At 44.8% G+C, this 17467-nt stretch overlaps 1 protein-coding gene across 1 annotated transcript in view; it reads right to left on the bottom strand.

Moving 5' to 3' along the window:
* Positions 1–17467, bottom strand: part of LOC121002372 (transient receptor potential cation channel subfamily A member 1-like) — a 253721-nt gene that overhangs the window by 23383 nt on the left and 212871 nt on the right. The window contains exon 14 of the mRNA XM_040433833.1: positions 2598–2768. Coding sequence (XP_040289767.1) covers positions 2598–2768 — 171 coding nt within the window. The remainder of the gene's footprint in view (positions 1–2597; positions 2769–17467) is intronic.

Genomic DNA, 17467 nt, shown 5'->3' with positions numbered 1-17467 from the left:
AATGTAATGGGACGTTATGCCATTTACTCCAGCAGAGGAGGTAATGGCTGGCAGGAACAGGGCTAACTACCCTGTTCCTCCCCTCTTGGTAAGAGTGGGTTGTTCATGCCAGGACGGGGAGTTGCAGTCTAGTGAGTAAGCAGAGTAGAGGGAGTTCCTGTTCTGATAGTGGGGGAGTGAGGAAAAACATGTCAGAGCTCCCACTCCCAGGAACCATATCTTATTTCTCTCTGTGAGGGAAACTCTTTGGGGGAAGCAGATATTCTGCTCCTGTGAGAACTAAATCCTGCCCCAAGAAAACACTTGAGAGACAAGACAGCAGAGTGATCAGCGAAATACAGCTTTATAGACACTGCTGCAAGGTGAGAGACAACAGCTCAGACACCGCCACGCCACCTGTACCTAAACCATCACTAGGCCCGACTAACATTAAGCATGTACAGTATTACAGTAGCCAATCTATTGCCATCCAACCAGCCATCATACCTCATCTGGTGCCAGATTCTGCAGTTTGCGCTTTATAGTGCTGGATGTGCCACAAGTTATACTTTATACTGCTGGATGTGCCACAAGTTATGCTTTATACTGCTGGATGTGCCACAAGTTATGCTTTATACTGCTGGATGTGCCACAAGTTATATTTTGCACCAAGTTTAAAGAGAGACTGTTATAAGTTTACTTCTGGCCTGATTCTTCAAACTACATTTTCATTCCACCTAAGGGATTGACAGCCTGAGGGAGTACACTGTGACACAACACCTCATCAAGGCCACTACCACTCCTATTCTCTTCAATGGCTTCTCAGGGGATTGTTGCATAATTTGGCATTACGAACAGGATGAACTTTTGTGCCTTACTAATGTTGACCTGATTGCTCTGTGGAACCCCCAAAAAGTGACTTTACTGCAGTATAGAAGCGTGTGAAACTGCACCAGTTTTAGCGCTTTGGCAAAATGGAGGTTAATCAGACATTTTGTTCTGTGCCTCATCGACAGAAGACCTGCCTTCACAGGAGGAAAAAAATCACACTGCCCATCTGAAGAGGAGAAAAAGAGCCAGGAAAGGAAAGGTTGCAGCTTTCTCTGCTCAGTGAACTGGCTTGGTCAGCCTGCCACATCTGCTGTTGCAACGGATGCAGCTGGAGCTTCAGTCCCGCCAACCCATATAACCACCTATGGAAGTAGGCAGTGACCTGAAGACCCCTGTGCATGTGATGCACTATACTGATGATCCTTGGACTTTTAAAACTTCTGTAGAGGAGTGGGTGATCCGGGTCCTGAAACATCCTCAACCAGGGGAGCCCCATTCATCTGTGCAAACAGCCAGAGCTTATGCAGTACCACCTGTGTCCACAAGAGGTCACAAGCACTCCATCTCAGCCAGAGCTGCTGCCACAGGAGCCTCAGCACCAGGAGGCCTTCTGATTCATCTTGGAGAAGAAGAGGAGGCTGAAGAGGACTTCTCCATTGTCCAAAGTGGCCCTAGTTACGTTTGCGGTTTTCTGTTGAACTGTTTTCTGTCTGCTGTAGCTCCAGCTGTCATTCAAAGAAATATCCCAGGTTGTGCCTGTTGCACCTCCCTAATGCTTTCTCAGGTTATTGTTATCATCTTACCTGAGAAGAGGGGAAAGGGGTAACGTTCAAGTGCCTTGCCCAAGGAAAGAGTCTGATGCATGAAGAGCTCCTTGTGTCCCTCACCTGTGTTTACAGAACTCTTTGCTAAAGAGGCGAAAGTGGGGGATCTACTAGTTTAAAGCAACATTTCCCAAGTGTGTAACCTCCTCAAAGACTGTAACGGACCTGAGCGTTGGCGTGCCTGGTATCTGTGCTTCTGGTATTCTTGCACCATAAGAGCCGTAGGTTCATGTCCTATTTGTAATTGTATTTCAAATGGACTTTTTCCTCTGATACATTTTAGCAACACTCTACCTCTACTCTAACCAACCATATGCTCCTGGTAGCCACAATTGCTAGCCTAAGTAATGAATTGTAATGTATGCACTTAACCTTGTCTCCCCACATCAATGGTAGGTTCCCTAGGAGCTCCCTGCACTAGTTGCAAAAGTCCCCGTCTGAATAGAAGGATAAAATATTTAACTAATGTAAAACTAATAGCAATTATATAATTTTCATGGCGCTCCCTTAAGGGCTCATGCACATGACTGTATGTTTTGTGCTACACAAACTGCAGATCTCCAAAATATGGATACCAGTCCACAAAAAGGACAAGAACAGGACATGTTCTATTTTTTGTGGGACGGGCATGCGGACTTACGGATGTGGACAGCGCACGGTGTGCTGTCTGGATGTTTTGTGGCCCTACTGAAATGAATGGGACCACATCCAATCCGCAAAAAATGTGGATTGGATGCGGAAGGAAAATATGATCGTAGTCATGGTATGCAAAAGACCTTAATTGGATATCTTAAGAAAGCATCCATAGGTCCCTATTCACTGACGTTTGTATATCTCTTTTTCAGCTGTATGGAATAGCGTAATCTAGGTGATGCATAGATATACGGTGGCATAAGTCAATGGCACCTATTGAAGGTATGCATTGGGAAATCCTTCAATTTACACTGCACTTTTACTACTTACCGGATGGCTCTAGCGTGTTTCATCAGCCGCAGCCAGAGAAAGATAATAGTGACGGCAAAGACTCGGACATGAGAAACATGTAGATCTGCATTGGATTTCACAATCACGTCAGCTATATGAGTGACGATGACAGCCAGGAGTAGAAAGTACACGATCCAGTCGAAGACGTTCCTGAGGAAGACAAAATAGGAAACACATATGTATCATACTGTATTTTTGCGTACCTTATGGCACAGGGAAACAGGTTTCTCATCTGTCATCTATTAAATGCATCTGATTAAAAAAATTAATTTATACATAGAAAAGACTGATTAACCCATTGTGCTGTGTGCTCAAATACAACTATGGCTTCCTATGAAATCGACCCTGGTGTAAAGGTGACCATACTCATTGAAACATTGAACGCCTGCTGAACAATCGTTTTTACTCCATAAAATTGCCCATTACAGTCAATGAAACCATACATGTTCACACCAGACAAATAATCATTTATAGACAAAAGAACTGCTAAAGGATGAAAGAACTTTCTATCGGGCTAAAATTTGAACCACAGCCAGCTTTCCAGATAACGGTCTGTCATCAGTCAGCTAAAACGCTCTATTGTTGTTAAATTTCACCTGACGAACGTTCGTTATGGTTGAAATTGTCCATATCTAATAACTTTAGTCTAATCTGTACGGGCACCTTAAAGGGGATGTCTGGGAATATCTACGTTTTTACTGACATAAAAATGTCCTGCAGCAATTTCCTCCATTTAAGGGCTAGTTCACACGAACGTGTGCTGCCCGTTGCCGTATTGCGGACCGCATTTGCGGATCCGCAAAATACATGGGCAACATTCCGTGTGCATTCCGCATCACGGATGCGGACCCATTCACTTCAATGGGTCCGCAAATCCGGAGATGCGGAACGGAACTACTGAACGGAGCACTACGGAGTGCTTTCTGGGGTTCCGTTCCGTGCCTCCGCACCGCAAAAAGATAGAACATGCTCTATCTTTTTGCGGAACGGAGGGATCGCGGACCCATTCAAGGCACACACGGTCGTGTGAACAAGCCCTAAGGCTACAAGCACACAACCGTATGTGTTTTGGCGGTCTGCCTATTGCGGATCCGCAAAAAAAAATGGATGACGTCCGTATGGCATCCGTTTATTTTGCGGATCCATTGTAACAATGACTATCCTTGTCCGCAAACCGGACAAGAATAGGACATGTTATATATTTTTTTGCGGGGCTACGGAACGGACATACGATGCGGATATTTTTTGCAAAAAAAAACGAACGGACACGGAAACAAAATAAGTTTGTGTGCATGAGGCCTAAGGCTCCTTTACATGGCCCGATGTAGCAAGCGATTGTCGGGAAGTTAACAGTCCTTCCTCATCAGTGGAGGAGATCGCTGCATTTACATAGGGAGGAGAGATCGCTAATACCATTGCTCTTCCCCATACAGAATCATTGTTTGCCAGCAGCAGAGGCTGTTTAGATAGCATGATCTGCTGCCGGCAAACGTTTATTTTGTGTCCACACGAACAATACTATTAACCAATGAACAAGCGTTTCGTTCATTCATCAAGTAATCGGCAGCACCTTTTCCCCCCGCAAATAATCGCTAAAGAGCATCCGTAGAAAGGCTCTTTAGCAATAATTTGCCCAAACACTGGGCAGTGGAAAGGGCCCTTTAGGGGGGAGAGGCTGCACCGCAAATTCACTTTGCATTAATGAATTCCTAGACAAATCATGCGGCCTGTTCAGCGTGTGGCAGCACTTTTTTTCTATAAGATCACACCTTTTACCCTGCCCCCAAATTGTTTACAAGATTTTAGGAAAACTACAAATCCCAGCCTGCCCTTAAGGTTTGCAGCTGTCTGAGGATGCTGGAAGAATTAGTGAAGGGCTACAGGTTTTTCCTGAAAGAAATGTAAAAAAGTCACAGGGGTCATAATATTTAAATTTAAAAAAAAATGTGCACCTCAGGATAGGCCAACACTAGCTGATCGGCAGGGGTCTGACAACCCACGCCCCGCCAATCAGCTGTTTATCAGCTGATCAGTAGATCTGGTGTCAAAAGCAGACAGCTTCATCTACTTTGCAGTGGACTGAGCTTGTCAGTGCAGCGCTGCTCCCATTGACTCCGAATTCAGAGTTCTGGTAACAGAGAGCTTCATGTATAAGACATCAAAAGAACATCCCAATGTCTACAGTAAGAGCCACAAAAAGGGGCACCTGGAATAAGAAACTAAAAAGGACACCACTGCCTATAACTGGTACATAAAGGGCATTTGTCAGCAGATTTTAACCCATGACACTGGCTGACCTGTTACATGTGCGCTTGGCAGCTGAAGGCATCTGTGTTGGTCCCCTGTTCATATGTGCCCGCATTGCTGAGAAAGATGATGCTTTAATATATGCAAATGAGCCTCTAGGAGCAACGGGGGCGTTGCTATTACACCTAGAGGCTCAGCTCTCTCTGCAGCTGCCGCCCCCTCTGCAGTTTGATTGACAGGGCCAGGAAATGTAAACGTGATCATACCTGTCAATCAAAGTGCAGAGGGTACAGCATTTGCAGAGAGAGCGGAGCCCCTAGGTGTAACGGCAATGCCCCCATTGTTCCTAGAGTCTCATTTGCATATACTTAAGCTTGAAGGAGTGTCAGAATTATTACCTTACCTATTCTGTTGCATCTTACGCCAGCAGGGTTTGATATTAAGACTCTCTATGTGTGACTCTGGCCTCAGGGGGTTTCAGACTACAGATTATGTTGCAGAAATTTTCCTCCCATTCAACTGAAATTCCTGCAACAAAATGTGCCGTGGGTGAAGGCACCCTAATTGGGCTAGCAGGACTCATTAGTATGCTGTTTTAACTCTTTTCTTTTCTGATTGTGCAGCTTAGAGGTAACACTGCCAGCTTAGAGGTAACACAGCCAACCTCAATGTAACAATCTGGTCATTTCAATAAAATAAAATAAATCACAGTTACTTTATTAGAATTAAGCTTCTGACCTTTGCCGTACACTGAGCAATCGACTCAAGTCAGTAAAACACGGAGTCTTGGGACTTTATACGCTATTTGTATTAAGACTTTCAAATGAGAAATTAATCTCACAATTATCCGGCTGTGAGTTTGAAGGTTTTCTAATGCTTTTGAAATACAAAAACAATTGAAGGATTCAATTTCAGAGCATTTCTAGTCTCTCCAGGATATAGCGTTTTGGTGCTAGGAATCAAATTTTAGACATACACTGCAAATGAGAGAATATGTGAATGAATGCCTCAAAAAAAAAAGTACTGGGGCGTGGCTAACTGCCGACATGAGCGGCCGCATCTGAGCTGAGCTCCGGCTCCCACATAGAATCCTGAGCAATCCTGAGCACTGACACGGTCTATCCACCATCAGAATAGACAAGCGATACCACGAAACCTCACAGAACCTCTCCATGGGTCCCAGCAAAGGTCAGGCGGCGGCTGACCGCCTGAAGGAATATGCGCACCAGGACACCCAACATGGCGCCGCAACGACCAGCACGCCCCGCACCCAACATACTCGTGGCCAGGCGGCCCAGCAGGCGGTCAACGATATACAAGACATGCCAGAGCTCTCACCGAAAGAGGCACATGAACAACTCCTGTCAGCAATCCTGGCCTGTCAAACTTCCCTCACTACCAAGATTGATGAGGTACGTGTGGATGTAGGCCTACTTAGACAGGACGTCCAGCAGCTCAGGGAGCGGGTGAAGGGCGCGGAGGAAAGGATCTCAGACCTGGAAGATCTCACTCGCCCCATGCCAGCCAAGATTCATGCCCTGGAGGACTCGGTCTCCCTGTGGAGGCAAAAATGTGACGACTTGGAAAACAGGGCCAGGAGAAATAATGTGCGTATTCTGGGCCTACCGGAGCGCTCAGAGGGGCCGGATCCTGCCTCTTTCCTGGAAGCCTGGTTCAGATCTACCTTCCCGGAGGCAGCTTTTTCCATGGCGTACGCAGTGGAGAGGGTCCACAGGGTCCCAGCTCGCCCACCGCCACCTGGAGCTCCACCTAGGCCGCTGCTAGCACGCATGCTGAATTGGAAGGATCGAGACCTCATCCTTACACAGGCGAGGAGGAAGCAAACCATTATGTATGAGAATGCTAAAGTGTCCTTATTTCCTGACTTCTCTGCCGAGCTCCAGAAAAAGAGGGCGACCTTTGTCTCGGTCAAAAGAAGGCTACGGGACATGAATTTACCTTATTCTATGGCTTACCCCGCTAGGCTAAGGGTGGTGGATGGAAAAAAATCACACTTCTTTACTGACCCCAAGGAAGCGGATGATTGGGTCGCAAGGAAATCGCGCAGGATGGCGCCATCTTGAGATGTGGTATGGCGTTGATACCTCTTTTCGTCCCCCTCCTCTTTTCTTTCTCCTTGATCGGGGACTCTATCAGCGGGACTCACTGCTACTTGAGGGAGGAGAATGGCTATCTACATTATCTGGACATGTTCAGTTCTGGACTTTGTAGTGCTTGCGGTCTCCCGCCTCCGAAAAAGGTTTTGCTGATACGTTGGTATATCATTTGTTATATGTCAGTATGCTATACAATATCAGGGGAGCTGCTCAGCTACCTGCATAGTTGAGACACCACCTTGCAATATGCAGGTCCCTGACACTGCTGCCACAGGGAAACTATTTTCCCACTCTGGGCAAAATGCACGCTATTGCACCATTTGTTTATGGCATGTTTTGTTTTGCCTTAAGTTTGTATACTCTGTTTGGGCATTATGTGGTACACCACTTAGTACAGGTAGCTGGGTGACTGTGTGGAATGATGTGGTGGGAGGAGTCTATTCGGCATTGCAGCAGAAGTGTAGACTTATATGGATATGTGAGATACGAATGCTATGGCCGCCTTAATTTTAATGTCCTGGAATGTGAGGGGACTAGGAGATGTGAGTAAAAGAATGTGTCTGTTTTTACGCATGTCCGCAGATATACTCCTCATATACTCAGTCTGCAGGAGACCCATTTGACGCCTGACACTGCTGGTAGACTCAAGAAGTCATGGGTTCAATATGCGTATCACTTGTACGGTACCTCCCACTCCAGGGGTGTATCTCTGCTAGTTAATCGCTCTGTCAGATGGGAGTTACATACGACTGAGAGCGACCCGGAGGGTAGATATGTTTTTGTCTATGCACACGTGAACGGCACTCCGTATGTGATCCTGAGCGTTTACTGTCCCCCACCTGCTGATTTAACCATTCTACAAACTGCAACTATATTTGCAGCCCAATACCCACATGCGAGATTCTTATGTGTGGGGGACATTAATATGGTCATGGACTCGCAGAGGGACCGCTTCTGTGCTCATCCTGCCTCCTCGGCTCGCAGCCACCCTTCACTGCTGGGGGCTTGGGCTGGTGAAGTGGGATGGCTAGATTTTTGGAGGGAGAAACATCCAGATGCAATAGAGTACTCTTGCTTTACTCCTTCCCATGGAGCGCTGTCCAGGATAGACTATATATTTGGATCCCCTGATGCCTACTTGGATCTGTCCACTGTTCTCTATGGCCCCCAAAATGTCTCTGATCATGCGCCTTTGATTGCACAATTTAATGTTACTCAGGGGTTGAACCCTTGTTTGAAAACAAGGATTCATCCATTTTGGCTTACCTTACTGAAGGAGCAGGATAGGATCCCAGATCAATTACAGGTTTTCCTTGAAGTGCATGACGTTGATACGAGTATCCTCCTCCTTTGGGAAACACTAAAGGCATATCTAAGGGGATGTCTTAAATCATCGATCTCTTATATTAAGAGGGACACCAGGAGAAAAGAGGACTCCCTTAACTCTAGTGTTAGGGAAGCTGAAGCTAGGTACCTGGCAGACCCATCGGAGACACATAGGCAGGACTGGTTGTTGAAAGGTAGGATGTATTTAGTCCATCTGCATGAAAAAAGTGACTGTAAACTATTCTTTTATAAACAGCAGGCCTTTGAGATGGGTGATAAGGCAGGGAGACTATTAGCTCAAATAGTACATAAAAATACCTCTGCCCCGCCAGTTCTGCGTATTCAGGCCATGGACGGGGAGGTCAAAGAATCTGTCCCGGATATGGTAGCATGTTTTGCTGACTTCTATCGAGAGTTATATCAGACACGAGTGTCATACTCAGAGATTGAACTTGAGAATTACTTAGATGGAATATCTTGCCCATCACTCTCATTGGAGGACAGCAACCTAATGGAGGAAGATATTACTCTGGAAGAGATACAAAATGCAATTGCTGGTCTGTCGAATGGGAAGTCCCCGGGCCCAGATGGGTTGCCACTGGAGGTATACTCCAAGTATGTTGACGTCCTTGGGCCCCAATTGAGAGAGATGTTCAAAGAAGCGTGGCGTATTGGTAGGCTCCCAGACTCCCTATATGAAGCATCCATAGTAGTGATTCCTGACAAGGACCCGTTGGATTGTTCCTCCTATCGGCCAATATCTTTGCTAAACCTGGATTACAAAATCTTCACAAAGGTTTTGGCCAATAGGTTAAATAAAATAGTGCCTAGCATAATCCATTGCGATCAGACTGGGTTCATACCGGGAAGATCAACTTCTAGTAATATCCGTAGGGAACAAATTATAGCCCAAATTGGGACCTGTCAAGGAAGACAGTGGGCGATGGCCTCATTAGATACGGCCAAGACCTTCGATTCTCTAGAGTGGCCATACCTGCTGAGAGTGTTGGGGAGATTTGGCTTTGGCCCTAGATTCCTACAATGGGTCCGGGTACTATACAAAAATCCGAAGGCTAGTATCTCGATTAATGGTACGGCCTCCTCCTACTTCCCTCTACAGAGGGGTACGAGGCAGGGTTGTCCTCTCTCTCCCCTTTTGTTCGCAATTGCCATAGAGCACTTAGCTCTGCGCATTCGCCAAGATTCGATATTCAGAGGAGTCAGGCTGGGGGGGAGAGAGGACAGAGTAGGCCTATATGCAGATGACCTCATATTATACATGAGTGATATGGACACTTCCTTACCACAAGCGATCACGATCATAGAGCAATTTAGTCATTTTTCAGGATTGCATATTAACTGGGCTAAGTCTGCCTTGATGCCGCTGTGGCAATCTGATTGGCCCGAAGTCTACCACAACCTCAGAGTAGTGGACCACTTTAAATACCTGGGGATAGTCATTACCAGAGTGCCGGGAGACTCCTACTCCAGAAATGTTGCCCCTCTAGAAGCCATATTCACTGAGAAGTTCAAGGTGTGGAAGACCCTCCCTCTGTCTGTCATGGGCAGGATCAATCTAATCAAAATGGTCCTACTGCCTAAGGGACTATACATACTGGAACATGCTTGCACCCCAATACCACGGAATCTCTTGGACCGCCTACACTCCTTAATGATTCAATTCATTTGGGGTAGGGCCAGACACAAACTCGCTATGAATACATTACAGAGGTCTAGAGTGCAGGGGGGGGGCGTCGCTACCAAATTTCCACTTGTACTTTTTGGCAGGACAAATAAGATTCTTAGCTAGTTGGGTTAATGGTGAGCCCCTGCAGAATATGGAATATTATTTGCAACAGCACCTGGGCTTATCTAACTTGTGGCCTGTACTAGAGAGGGTAGGCTCCTTGTCGAGGCATTTGCTACCAGTTCATAGGTTGGCACAGCAGGTTTGGAGGGACGCTAAATTGAGACAATTTCAGGATTGGGCCGACACCATGCCTTTATGGGATAACCCTTTGTTCCCCCATTTGCAAGGGATAGAAGGAACACATACATGGGCAGCGTCCGGGATTGTACTCTTGCGAGATTTATATAGTGAAGGTGTCCTACGCTCCTTCTCTCAAATTCAAGAACGTTTTGGAATAGCACGTACCCAATTCTTCAAATATCTGCAGATTAGGCACGCCTTTCAGGAACAGTTTAGGGATGGTAATAGGGCCATTTCTTCTTATCCCCTTATCGGAGTTATTAAATCACGGGGACCCAGAGGTATGGTGTCTGTGCTATATACTCATCTTTTGGAGAACCACATGTCAGCACAACCCATATTAGCTGAGGCCAGATGGAGAGGGAACATTTCACATCTCTCAGCGGAGGATTGGTCAGAGGCGTTAGAAGCAGTCACTAAGGTATCTCCTTCGATTAACAATAGATTGATCCAGTTATTTATGCTACATCGCAGCTATTTAACCCCCACTAGGTTACACAGGATGGGAAGGATCCCCCAATCCAATTGCTTAAGATGTGCACATAATAATGCAGACTTCTGGCATATGATGTGGGAGTGCGAGTACATCAAGTCATATTGGCAAGCGGTATTGGGGGTACTCTCATCACTGGGCTTAGGTCCTATCCCACTTTGCCCCAAGGTATGTCTCCTAGGGATCCTGGATGATGATAGCTGGACCCACTATAATAAGATATTTTTAAGCGAATCTCTATTTTTAGCCCGCAAAGTTATTGCTCTCAAATGGATGGCGGATGATTTACCGACTCTGGGGATATGGAAGAGGCTAGTTAATCAAGTGATTCCTTTTGAGAAGGTGTTATATGTCAATAGAAAGTGCCCTGATAAATTCCAGAAGGTGTGGGGTCTATGGTGTGAGTCACATCTAACGACTTCGGAGAGGTCAGCGGTTTCTTTAGGCCCTTGATAGGACTAACACATGCCGAGTCTTGCACTCCACCTTGTACAACTCAGTTTATTGTATTAAATGCCGTGTCTTCTCTCCATCGAATTGTTTATGTATGTACCACCACCACTCAGCGTGATCTGACCTGTAATATGTCTTTGTATTTTGCCCATAAGACTGTACCATGTATATGCCTTGTTACTCTTTTTCAATAAAACGAGTTAAAAAAAAAAAAAAAGTACTGTCCAATAAAGATGCAAGAAAACTAGGCTCCACCCATGAGGACCGCTCCAATCTAATTCATACCAATGTCATTATTTAGTTTCTCTGTGTCTTCAGGACTATAAATTACATCACAATGGAGTCAGTGCATATTATAAGGTCCTGATCCATGTATGACAAGTCTGGAGGGATCATGTGCCATCAATTCATCAAGCTCCAACCATGGCCAAATTGGGGAGGGTTCGCTAGGGGTTACTTGCCCACATTGTATAGTTTTACAACAGTATAACAAACTTTGAATACATATAGTAAGCTGCCAGGCTCCTTCCCTTGTGAACGCCTGGGTCCTCTCTTAACAGAATGCTTATTACATGTTCATTAATGTTCATTAGGTGAAAATGATGACCGGACTAGTATAGTTCCAGTACAATTTAAATAACCATTTAGCACAGCAGCACCGCATTGATTCATGTGTTGGCACTTTTAAGGTGGCCATAGACAAGGGAAAAGCGATAGAAGCCTCTAAAGTTGCTGCCATATACCAACCGGCAAATATCTAATCTATATGGCCACTTTAAGTTGTAGATAATCGTGGTGCATGTCTTGAAGTCCATCAGGCTCTATTCACACAGTATTTGAAAATGTACGTTGGAGGTAGTGTCTGCCATATACAGTATGTCAGGAACATTTGGTGATATATATGCAAAATGGAAGCTGCAAACAAGTGTTTTCACACATCTCTTCCCTAGACAATAGAAAAAATATGCTCTGTGTATCTCTGAGTTCAACATAAACCCCATAATTAACTAAACCGCTGCCTGCCCATGTTATCAGTTGTGGATACCAGCTGTATTATACCCCGCATCTAATGCCAAGGATTATAGATAACTGCAATTCTGGCTGTTTAACTTCTTAGATGCAGTGGTCAATAGCCATGTATTATTGAATAGTCCATGACAGGATTGCAGAATGCTGCTGGGTTGTCATGTCAGGTGAAAGCCTAACAATAGCCACCAAGTCTGCGATGTACGTAAGTCTATTAGGTCCCAAAAGAGGCAGGGCCTAAAAGACTGTCAGTGCAACACTAACAGGCATAATATGCTGCAAAACAGAAGTATTGCAATGTATTACAGAAGCAATCAGAGGATCACAGCGTCTATTCCTATAGTGGGTCTAAAAAGAAATAGTGTGTTTTTCACCCAATAAGACCGCATTTTTCCCCCCTAAATACATTATGGAAGTGCTTATTAGTATCGGAGGACCGCGGGAAGCGGTGAAGGCTCTGTACTCACCGCTTCCTGGTCCTCGCCTGTCGGCTGTGCTGTGGCATGCTGTGCACGCTGGTTCACAGAACAGCCGGCAGTGGGAAGAGCAGGAGGTGCGCTAAAGGAGAGGAGCGGCGGTGTCCGGAGTAGGAAAGGTAACAGTTTATTTTATTTTATCTGCTCTGTGGCTGGGGGCTGCTATGAGAGGCATGGGGGCTGACATGAGAGGCATGGACGCTGAAATGAGAGGCATGAAGGCTGATAAGAGAAGCATGAGGGCTGACATGAGAGGCATGGGGGCTTATAAGAGAAGCATGGGGGCTGATATGAGAGGCATGGGGGCTGATATGAGAGGCATGGGGGCTGATATGAGAGGCATGTGGGGCTGATATGAGAGGCATGGGGCTGATAAGAGAAGCATGGGGGCTTATAAGAGAAGCATGGGGCTGATATGACAGGCATGGGGGCTGATATGACAGGCATGGGGGCTGACATGAGAGGCATGGGGGCTGATAAGAGAAGCATGGGGGCTGATATGAGAGGCATGGGGGCTGATAAGAGAAGCATGGGGCTGACATGACAGGCATGGGGGCTGACATGAGAGGCATGGGGGCTGACATGAGAGGTATGGGGGGTGACATGAGAAGCATGGGGGCTGACATGAGAAGCATAGGGGCTGATAAGAAAGGCATGGAAACTAATATGAAAGGTATGGGGGCTGATAAGAAAAGCATGGGGGCTGATATGAGAGGCATGCGGGCTGATAGGAGAAGCATTGGGGCTGATAAGAGAAGCATGTGGGCTGATAAGAGAAGCATGGGGGCTGATAAGAGAAGCATTAGGGCTAATAAGAGAAGCATGAGGGCTGATAAGAAAGGCATGGGGGCTCATATGAGAGGCATGGGGGCTCATATGAGAGGCATAGGGCTCTTATCTGAGATCTGATTGGGGTCATTCACATTGGGGTCTGAGCTGAGGTCTTATTAACATTGGGGGTCTGATTAGGGCTGTCAGCCGAGGTCTGATTAACATTGGGGGTCTGATTAATGGTTTTAACTGAGGTCTAATGACAAATATTTTTTCTTATTGCCCTCCTCTAAAATCTAGGTGCGTCTTATGGGCCGATGCGTCTTATATGGCGAAAAATATGGTATTTAAGTTCAATAAAGTTTTAGACATTGTAAAAAAGGCTAAAGAATAAAAAAAAAAAACTTTTTCTCCTTTTACAAAGTGCAGAGGTCACACGTTTGTGTCAAAATGTCATTGCTGGAAGCCAGGACACAGAGGCGGGCAGGGAACCTGGGAAGCAGTATTACTCAGTTTGTTATGTTACATTATCTAAGATGCTGGACTATCCCCTTTAATATCTTAGATGGTGACCTGGTTAGATGAGGATGACTTGAGGCACCTCCAACGACGTTAATGCAACATCTGGTTAGCTGCGGATGGTGAGTCACAATGACACAAAAACAGATAATACATCCAGAAGAAGTAAATTCGAAACAGACACAGCGGATGCATTTCTCTACGTGGAAGAGCACAAGAGAAGTGCATAGATCCCAATGGGCAAAGTCAAAGAAAGAATGTCTCATCAAAAGCTAATTAGACTGTGGCCTCAGGGAAATGTATTACTGAATGAAAAGAGTTTAATGGGTCCAGCGGTCTTCTTTCTCCCTCTGGTATTAAATGCTTTATAATTGCGAACTTGGTTGCAGATTAACCTAATGCTATGTTGAACGGCTCCTGGAAGTATGGCAGGGTTGAGGTTACGAGTAAGAAAGGTCTGCAAGTCACTCATTGTCATAAATGTATAAAATCATATCATCTGACCCAAGTAGGTGAGAGTCAGTGACCCCCTAAAAATGGAGAACTCCAATTTGTGAAACAGCAAAATATTTCCAGCTCACCTGCTCCACTCCATAAGCGTGCAAGAAACCCCGGAGCAGGGAAACAATTTCTTCAGGAGCAAAAAAGTCCAGCACATGCACTACGGATAAAATCCAGCCTTTTTATTGTTATTCTTTTAAAAATTACAGGACGGCTCTGACCAGTAGTGGGGGGTGACCATGACTTAGTGACCATGACAGAAAGCCATCAGAGTAGGGAAGAATGTGTAAATGTGTGTCACAGTGTGTATATGTGTGTATGTCGCTGTGTGTTTGTATGTGATTACATGTACAGGAGCAGATTGGCTATAAACCTTACAGGGAAATTTCCCGGTGGGCCGATGCCCAGGGGGGTCTCCCAAGCCATCCTCTCTGCCACTGATCGGGTACATAAGGAGCTCTCAGCTGTAATTTCTGGAGTGAGAATCAGGTACTTATGTACCCAGCCAGTAGCCGCACATACCCTACTGAATTCAACTGCTGTGGCCCACAACTCGCCTTCTAAGCCCCCTGCTCTATATCTTAATCAAAGAGGAGTGGTGAAGGAGGGCAGAAAATTGCACCTATTAATTGCCACTAGAAAGGAACAGCTTTTGGGGCAATATAATAATAGGCGCCACTTCTTGGTCTGTACAGATCACTTTACTGTAGTTACCTGCTTATCTGTCATTCTAATCCTGCCTGTAATGATATCACATTTGTGTATAGATAAAACAGGATCTACCATTCACAATAAGTGATTGTCAAATCTTTCGCTGCTGATATCTCCTGATAGGAAGAAGCATGGACCTGGTCTTGTTTGAAAGCTGACATTCCAAGCTTTCATACAAGACCAAAATGACAGCATTAGCCCAAGATAAGCAGAAGATATACCAGTTAGAAATCGAGTTGGGAATAATTTCTCTCTAACAGTCATATCTTCTCATGTACTGAAGATAATGCTGTCATTCTGGTATTGTTTGAAAGCTTGGGATGCCTTTATCTCTAGCTGCTACCAATACAGAGATATATGCAGCTAACCCCCCCCCCCCCCCTCCAGTCTGGAGACGCAGGGAGCAGTTGGGAAGGCTGCAGGAGGAAAGGAAAAAAAGGTTAGTTATACCACACAGTGAACGCTGTAAATGAATTCCACAAAATAATGTAAAATCTGCTGTTTTTTAAATCTTTCCACTATAAATAAAATAAAAGTTGCTTACTACACTATATATACCCCAAAATGGTTCCTAAAAAACCTATAACTAATCCTGAAAAATAATTTAAAAAAATTTGAAGAAAAAAAAAACGTTATGACTGCTGGAAGACAAAAGGTAAAAATATTATTGGTCCTTAAAGCTAAAATTAATTATGTCACTAAGGCGTTAAATATGCAATAGTGTCCCCTGAGTTCTGCGTCAACAAGATTTACACATATTAAAAATCTACAATAAAAAAGTTAAATTTTTGGGAGGGTTTTTCCAATTTTTATTTGACTGTGAGGATGTTAAATAATAAAAAAAATCTGCTTATTATAACATTATATCATGGCCTGTAAGAATCTGCTAGAGATATGAGGGCAGCGCACGCAGCTCGTGATGATCTGAAATGCTGTATCAAGCTGTGTTGTTTTACAGGGACAATCACAAGAATCGACAAGACAATAAACTGTCACCACTTCCACAGTCTGGAGGCAATATGCATGAATCACTTCTCTTCAGACAGTGAAATCTTTTTGGTGTTCTCAAGAACTTTACTAAATCAAGTACAAGATTTAAATGCAGGTTCATGGTGCTGGGCTGATTTATATTTGAAGGGCAGGCAGTACATGGACAGCACAGAGAAGGAACATTCTGTGAAATTCCAATTATGTATGTATCAATGTCCTAGAAACCCTGATATCCATGGAAAAATAGAACCAGTGCAGATCTTATTCCAGCCCGGTGTCACAATGAGGATTACATGAGACAGAGTAATGGGAAGTAGCAGTAAGTGGCCACCAGTCAGTTTGCACAAGTCAGCAATTAATGTTTCTTGCAGTATATACAACTACTGACAGCCTTGCCCTGGAAATATATTGATTTTTAAGCTTACGACACTATGGCACTTTTTGGCCATGACTGAGTTGCAGGAAGATTGTGGGTTACTATGACCGTCATGCGACCTTAAAGTTTCCTGAAAGTTGAGTCACAATAGCAAAACATCTGGCCAGTTTAAGACCAATCGCTTGTTCGCTGTCCAGACTGACCCAAAATTTTTGGTACGTACAGCAATCCCAATATAGCTTTGGAAAACAGTGGAGACCTGGACAGCATGTCAAAAACAGCCACAATAATTGATCTGCGGTCATCCTGTATTAACAGTGTTTTTGTACTACTGCAGACAGTCCACAGCGGGGAGGTTCCTGCTCCAGCCACTTGCCTTGTAGACTGTCACTAGACTATAAGGAGAGATTTCTTTTATATATGCGTTTCTTTTTTTAATGGTAATATGAGACAAAAGAGGACCAAGGGAAAGGAGGAGATAAAAAAGAGCAAGTACTAGGATATTTACATTTTTAGTGTTCCTTTAATCTCCTGCTGATGTATTCCATTTTCACCTGAGAAGCAATTGAGGTGAGAGCTCAGAAAAGTGAGGCTCCTGCTGCAGCCAGCTGTCTTACAGCCAGACATAGGACAATAACGAGGGTAGGAGGACAAAGAAGATCTCCTGAGATACATAGAGAAGAATTCTTTATATTTTTCTCAGTTTAAGGCTACTTTCACACTTGCGGCCGAGAGATCCGGCTAGCAGTTCCGTCGCCGGAACTGCCTGCTGGATTCGGCAAAACATATGCCAACTGATGGCATTTGTAAGACTGATCAGGATCATGATCAATCTTAAAAATGCCTGATAAGT

Source organism: Bufo bufo, chromosome 5, assembly GCF_905171765.1.
Source record: "Bufo bufo chromosome 5, aBufBuf1.1, whole genome shotgun sequence".
Classification (NCBI taxonomy): Eukaryota; Metazoa; Chordata; class Amphibia; order Anura; family Bufonidae; genus Bufo; species Bufo bufo.
This window is presented reverse-complemented; position numbering and strand designations above follow the sequence as displayed.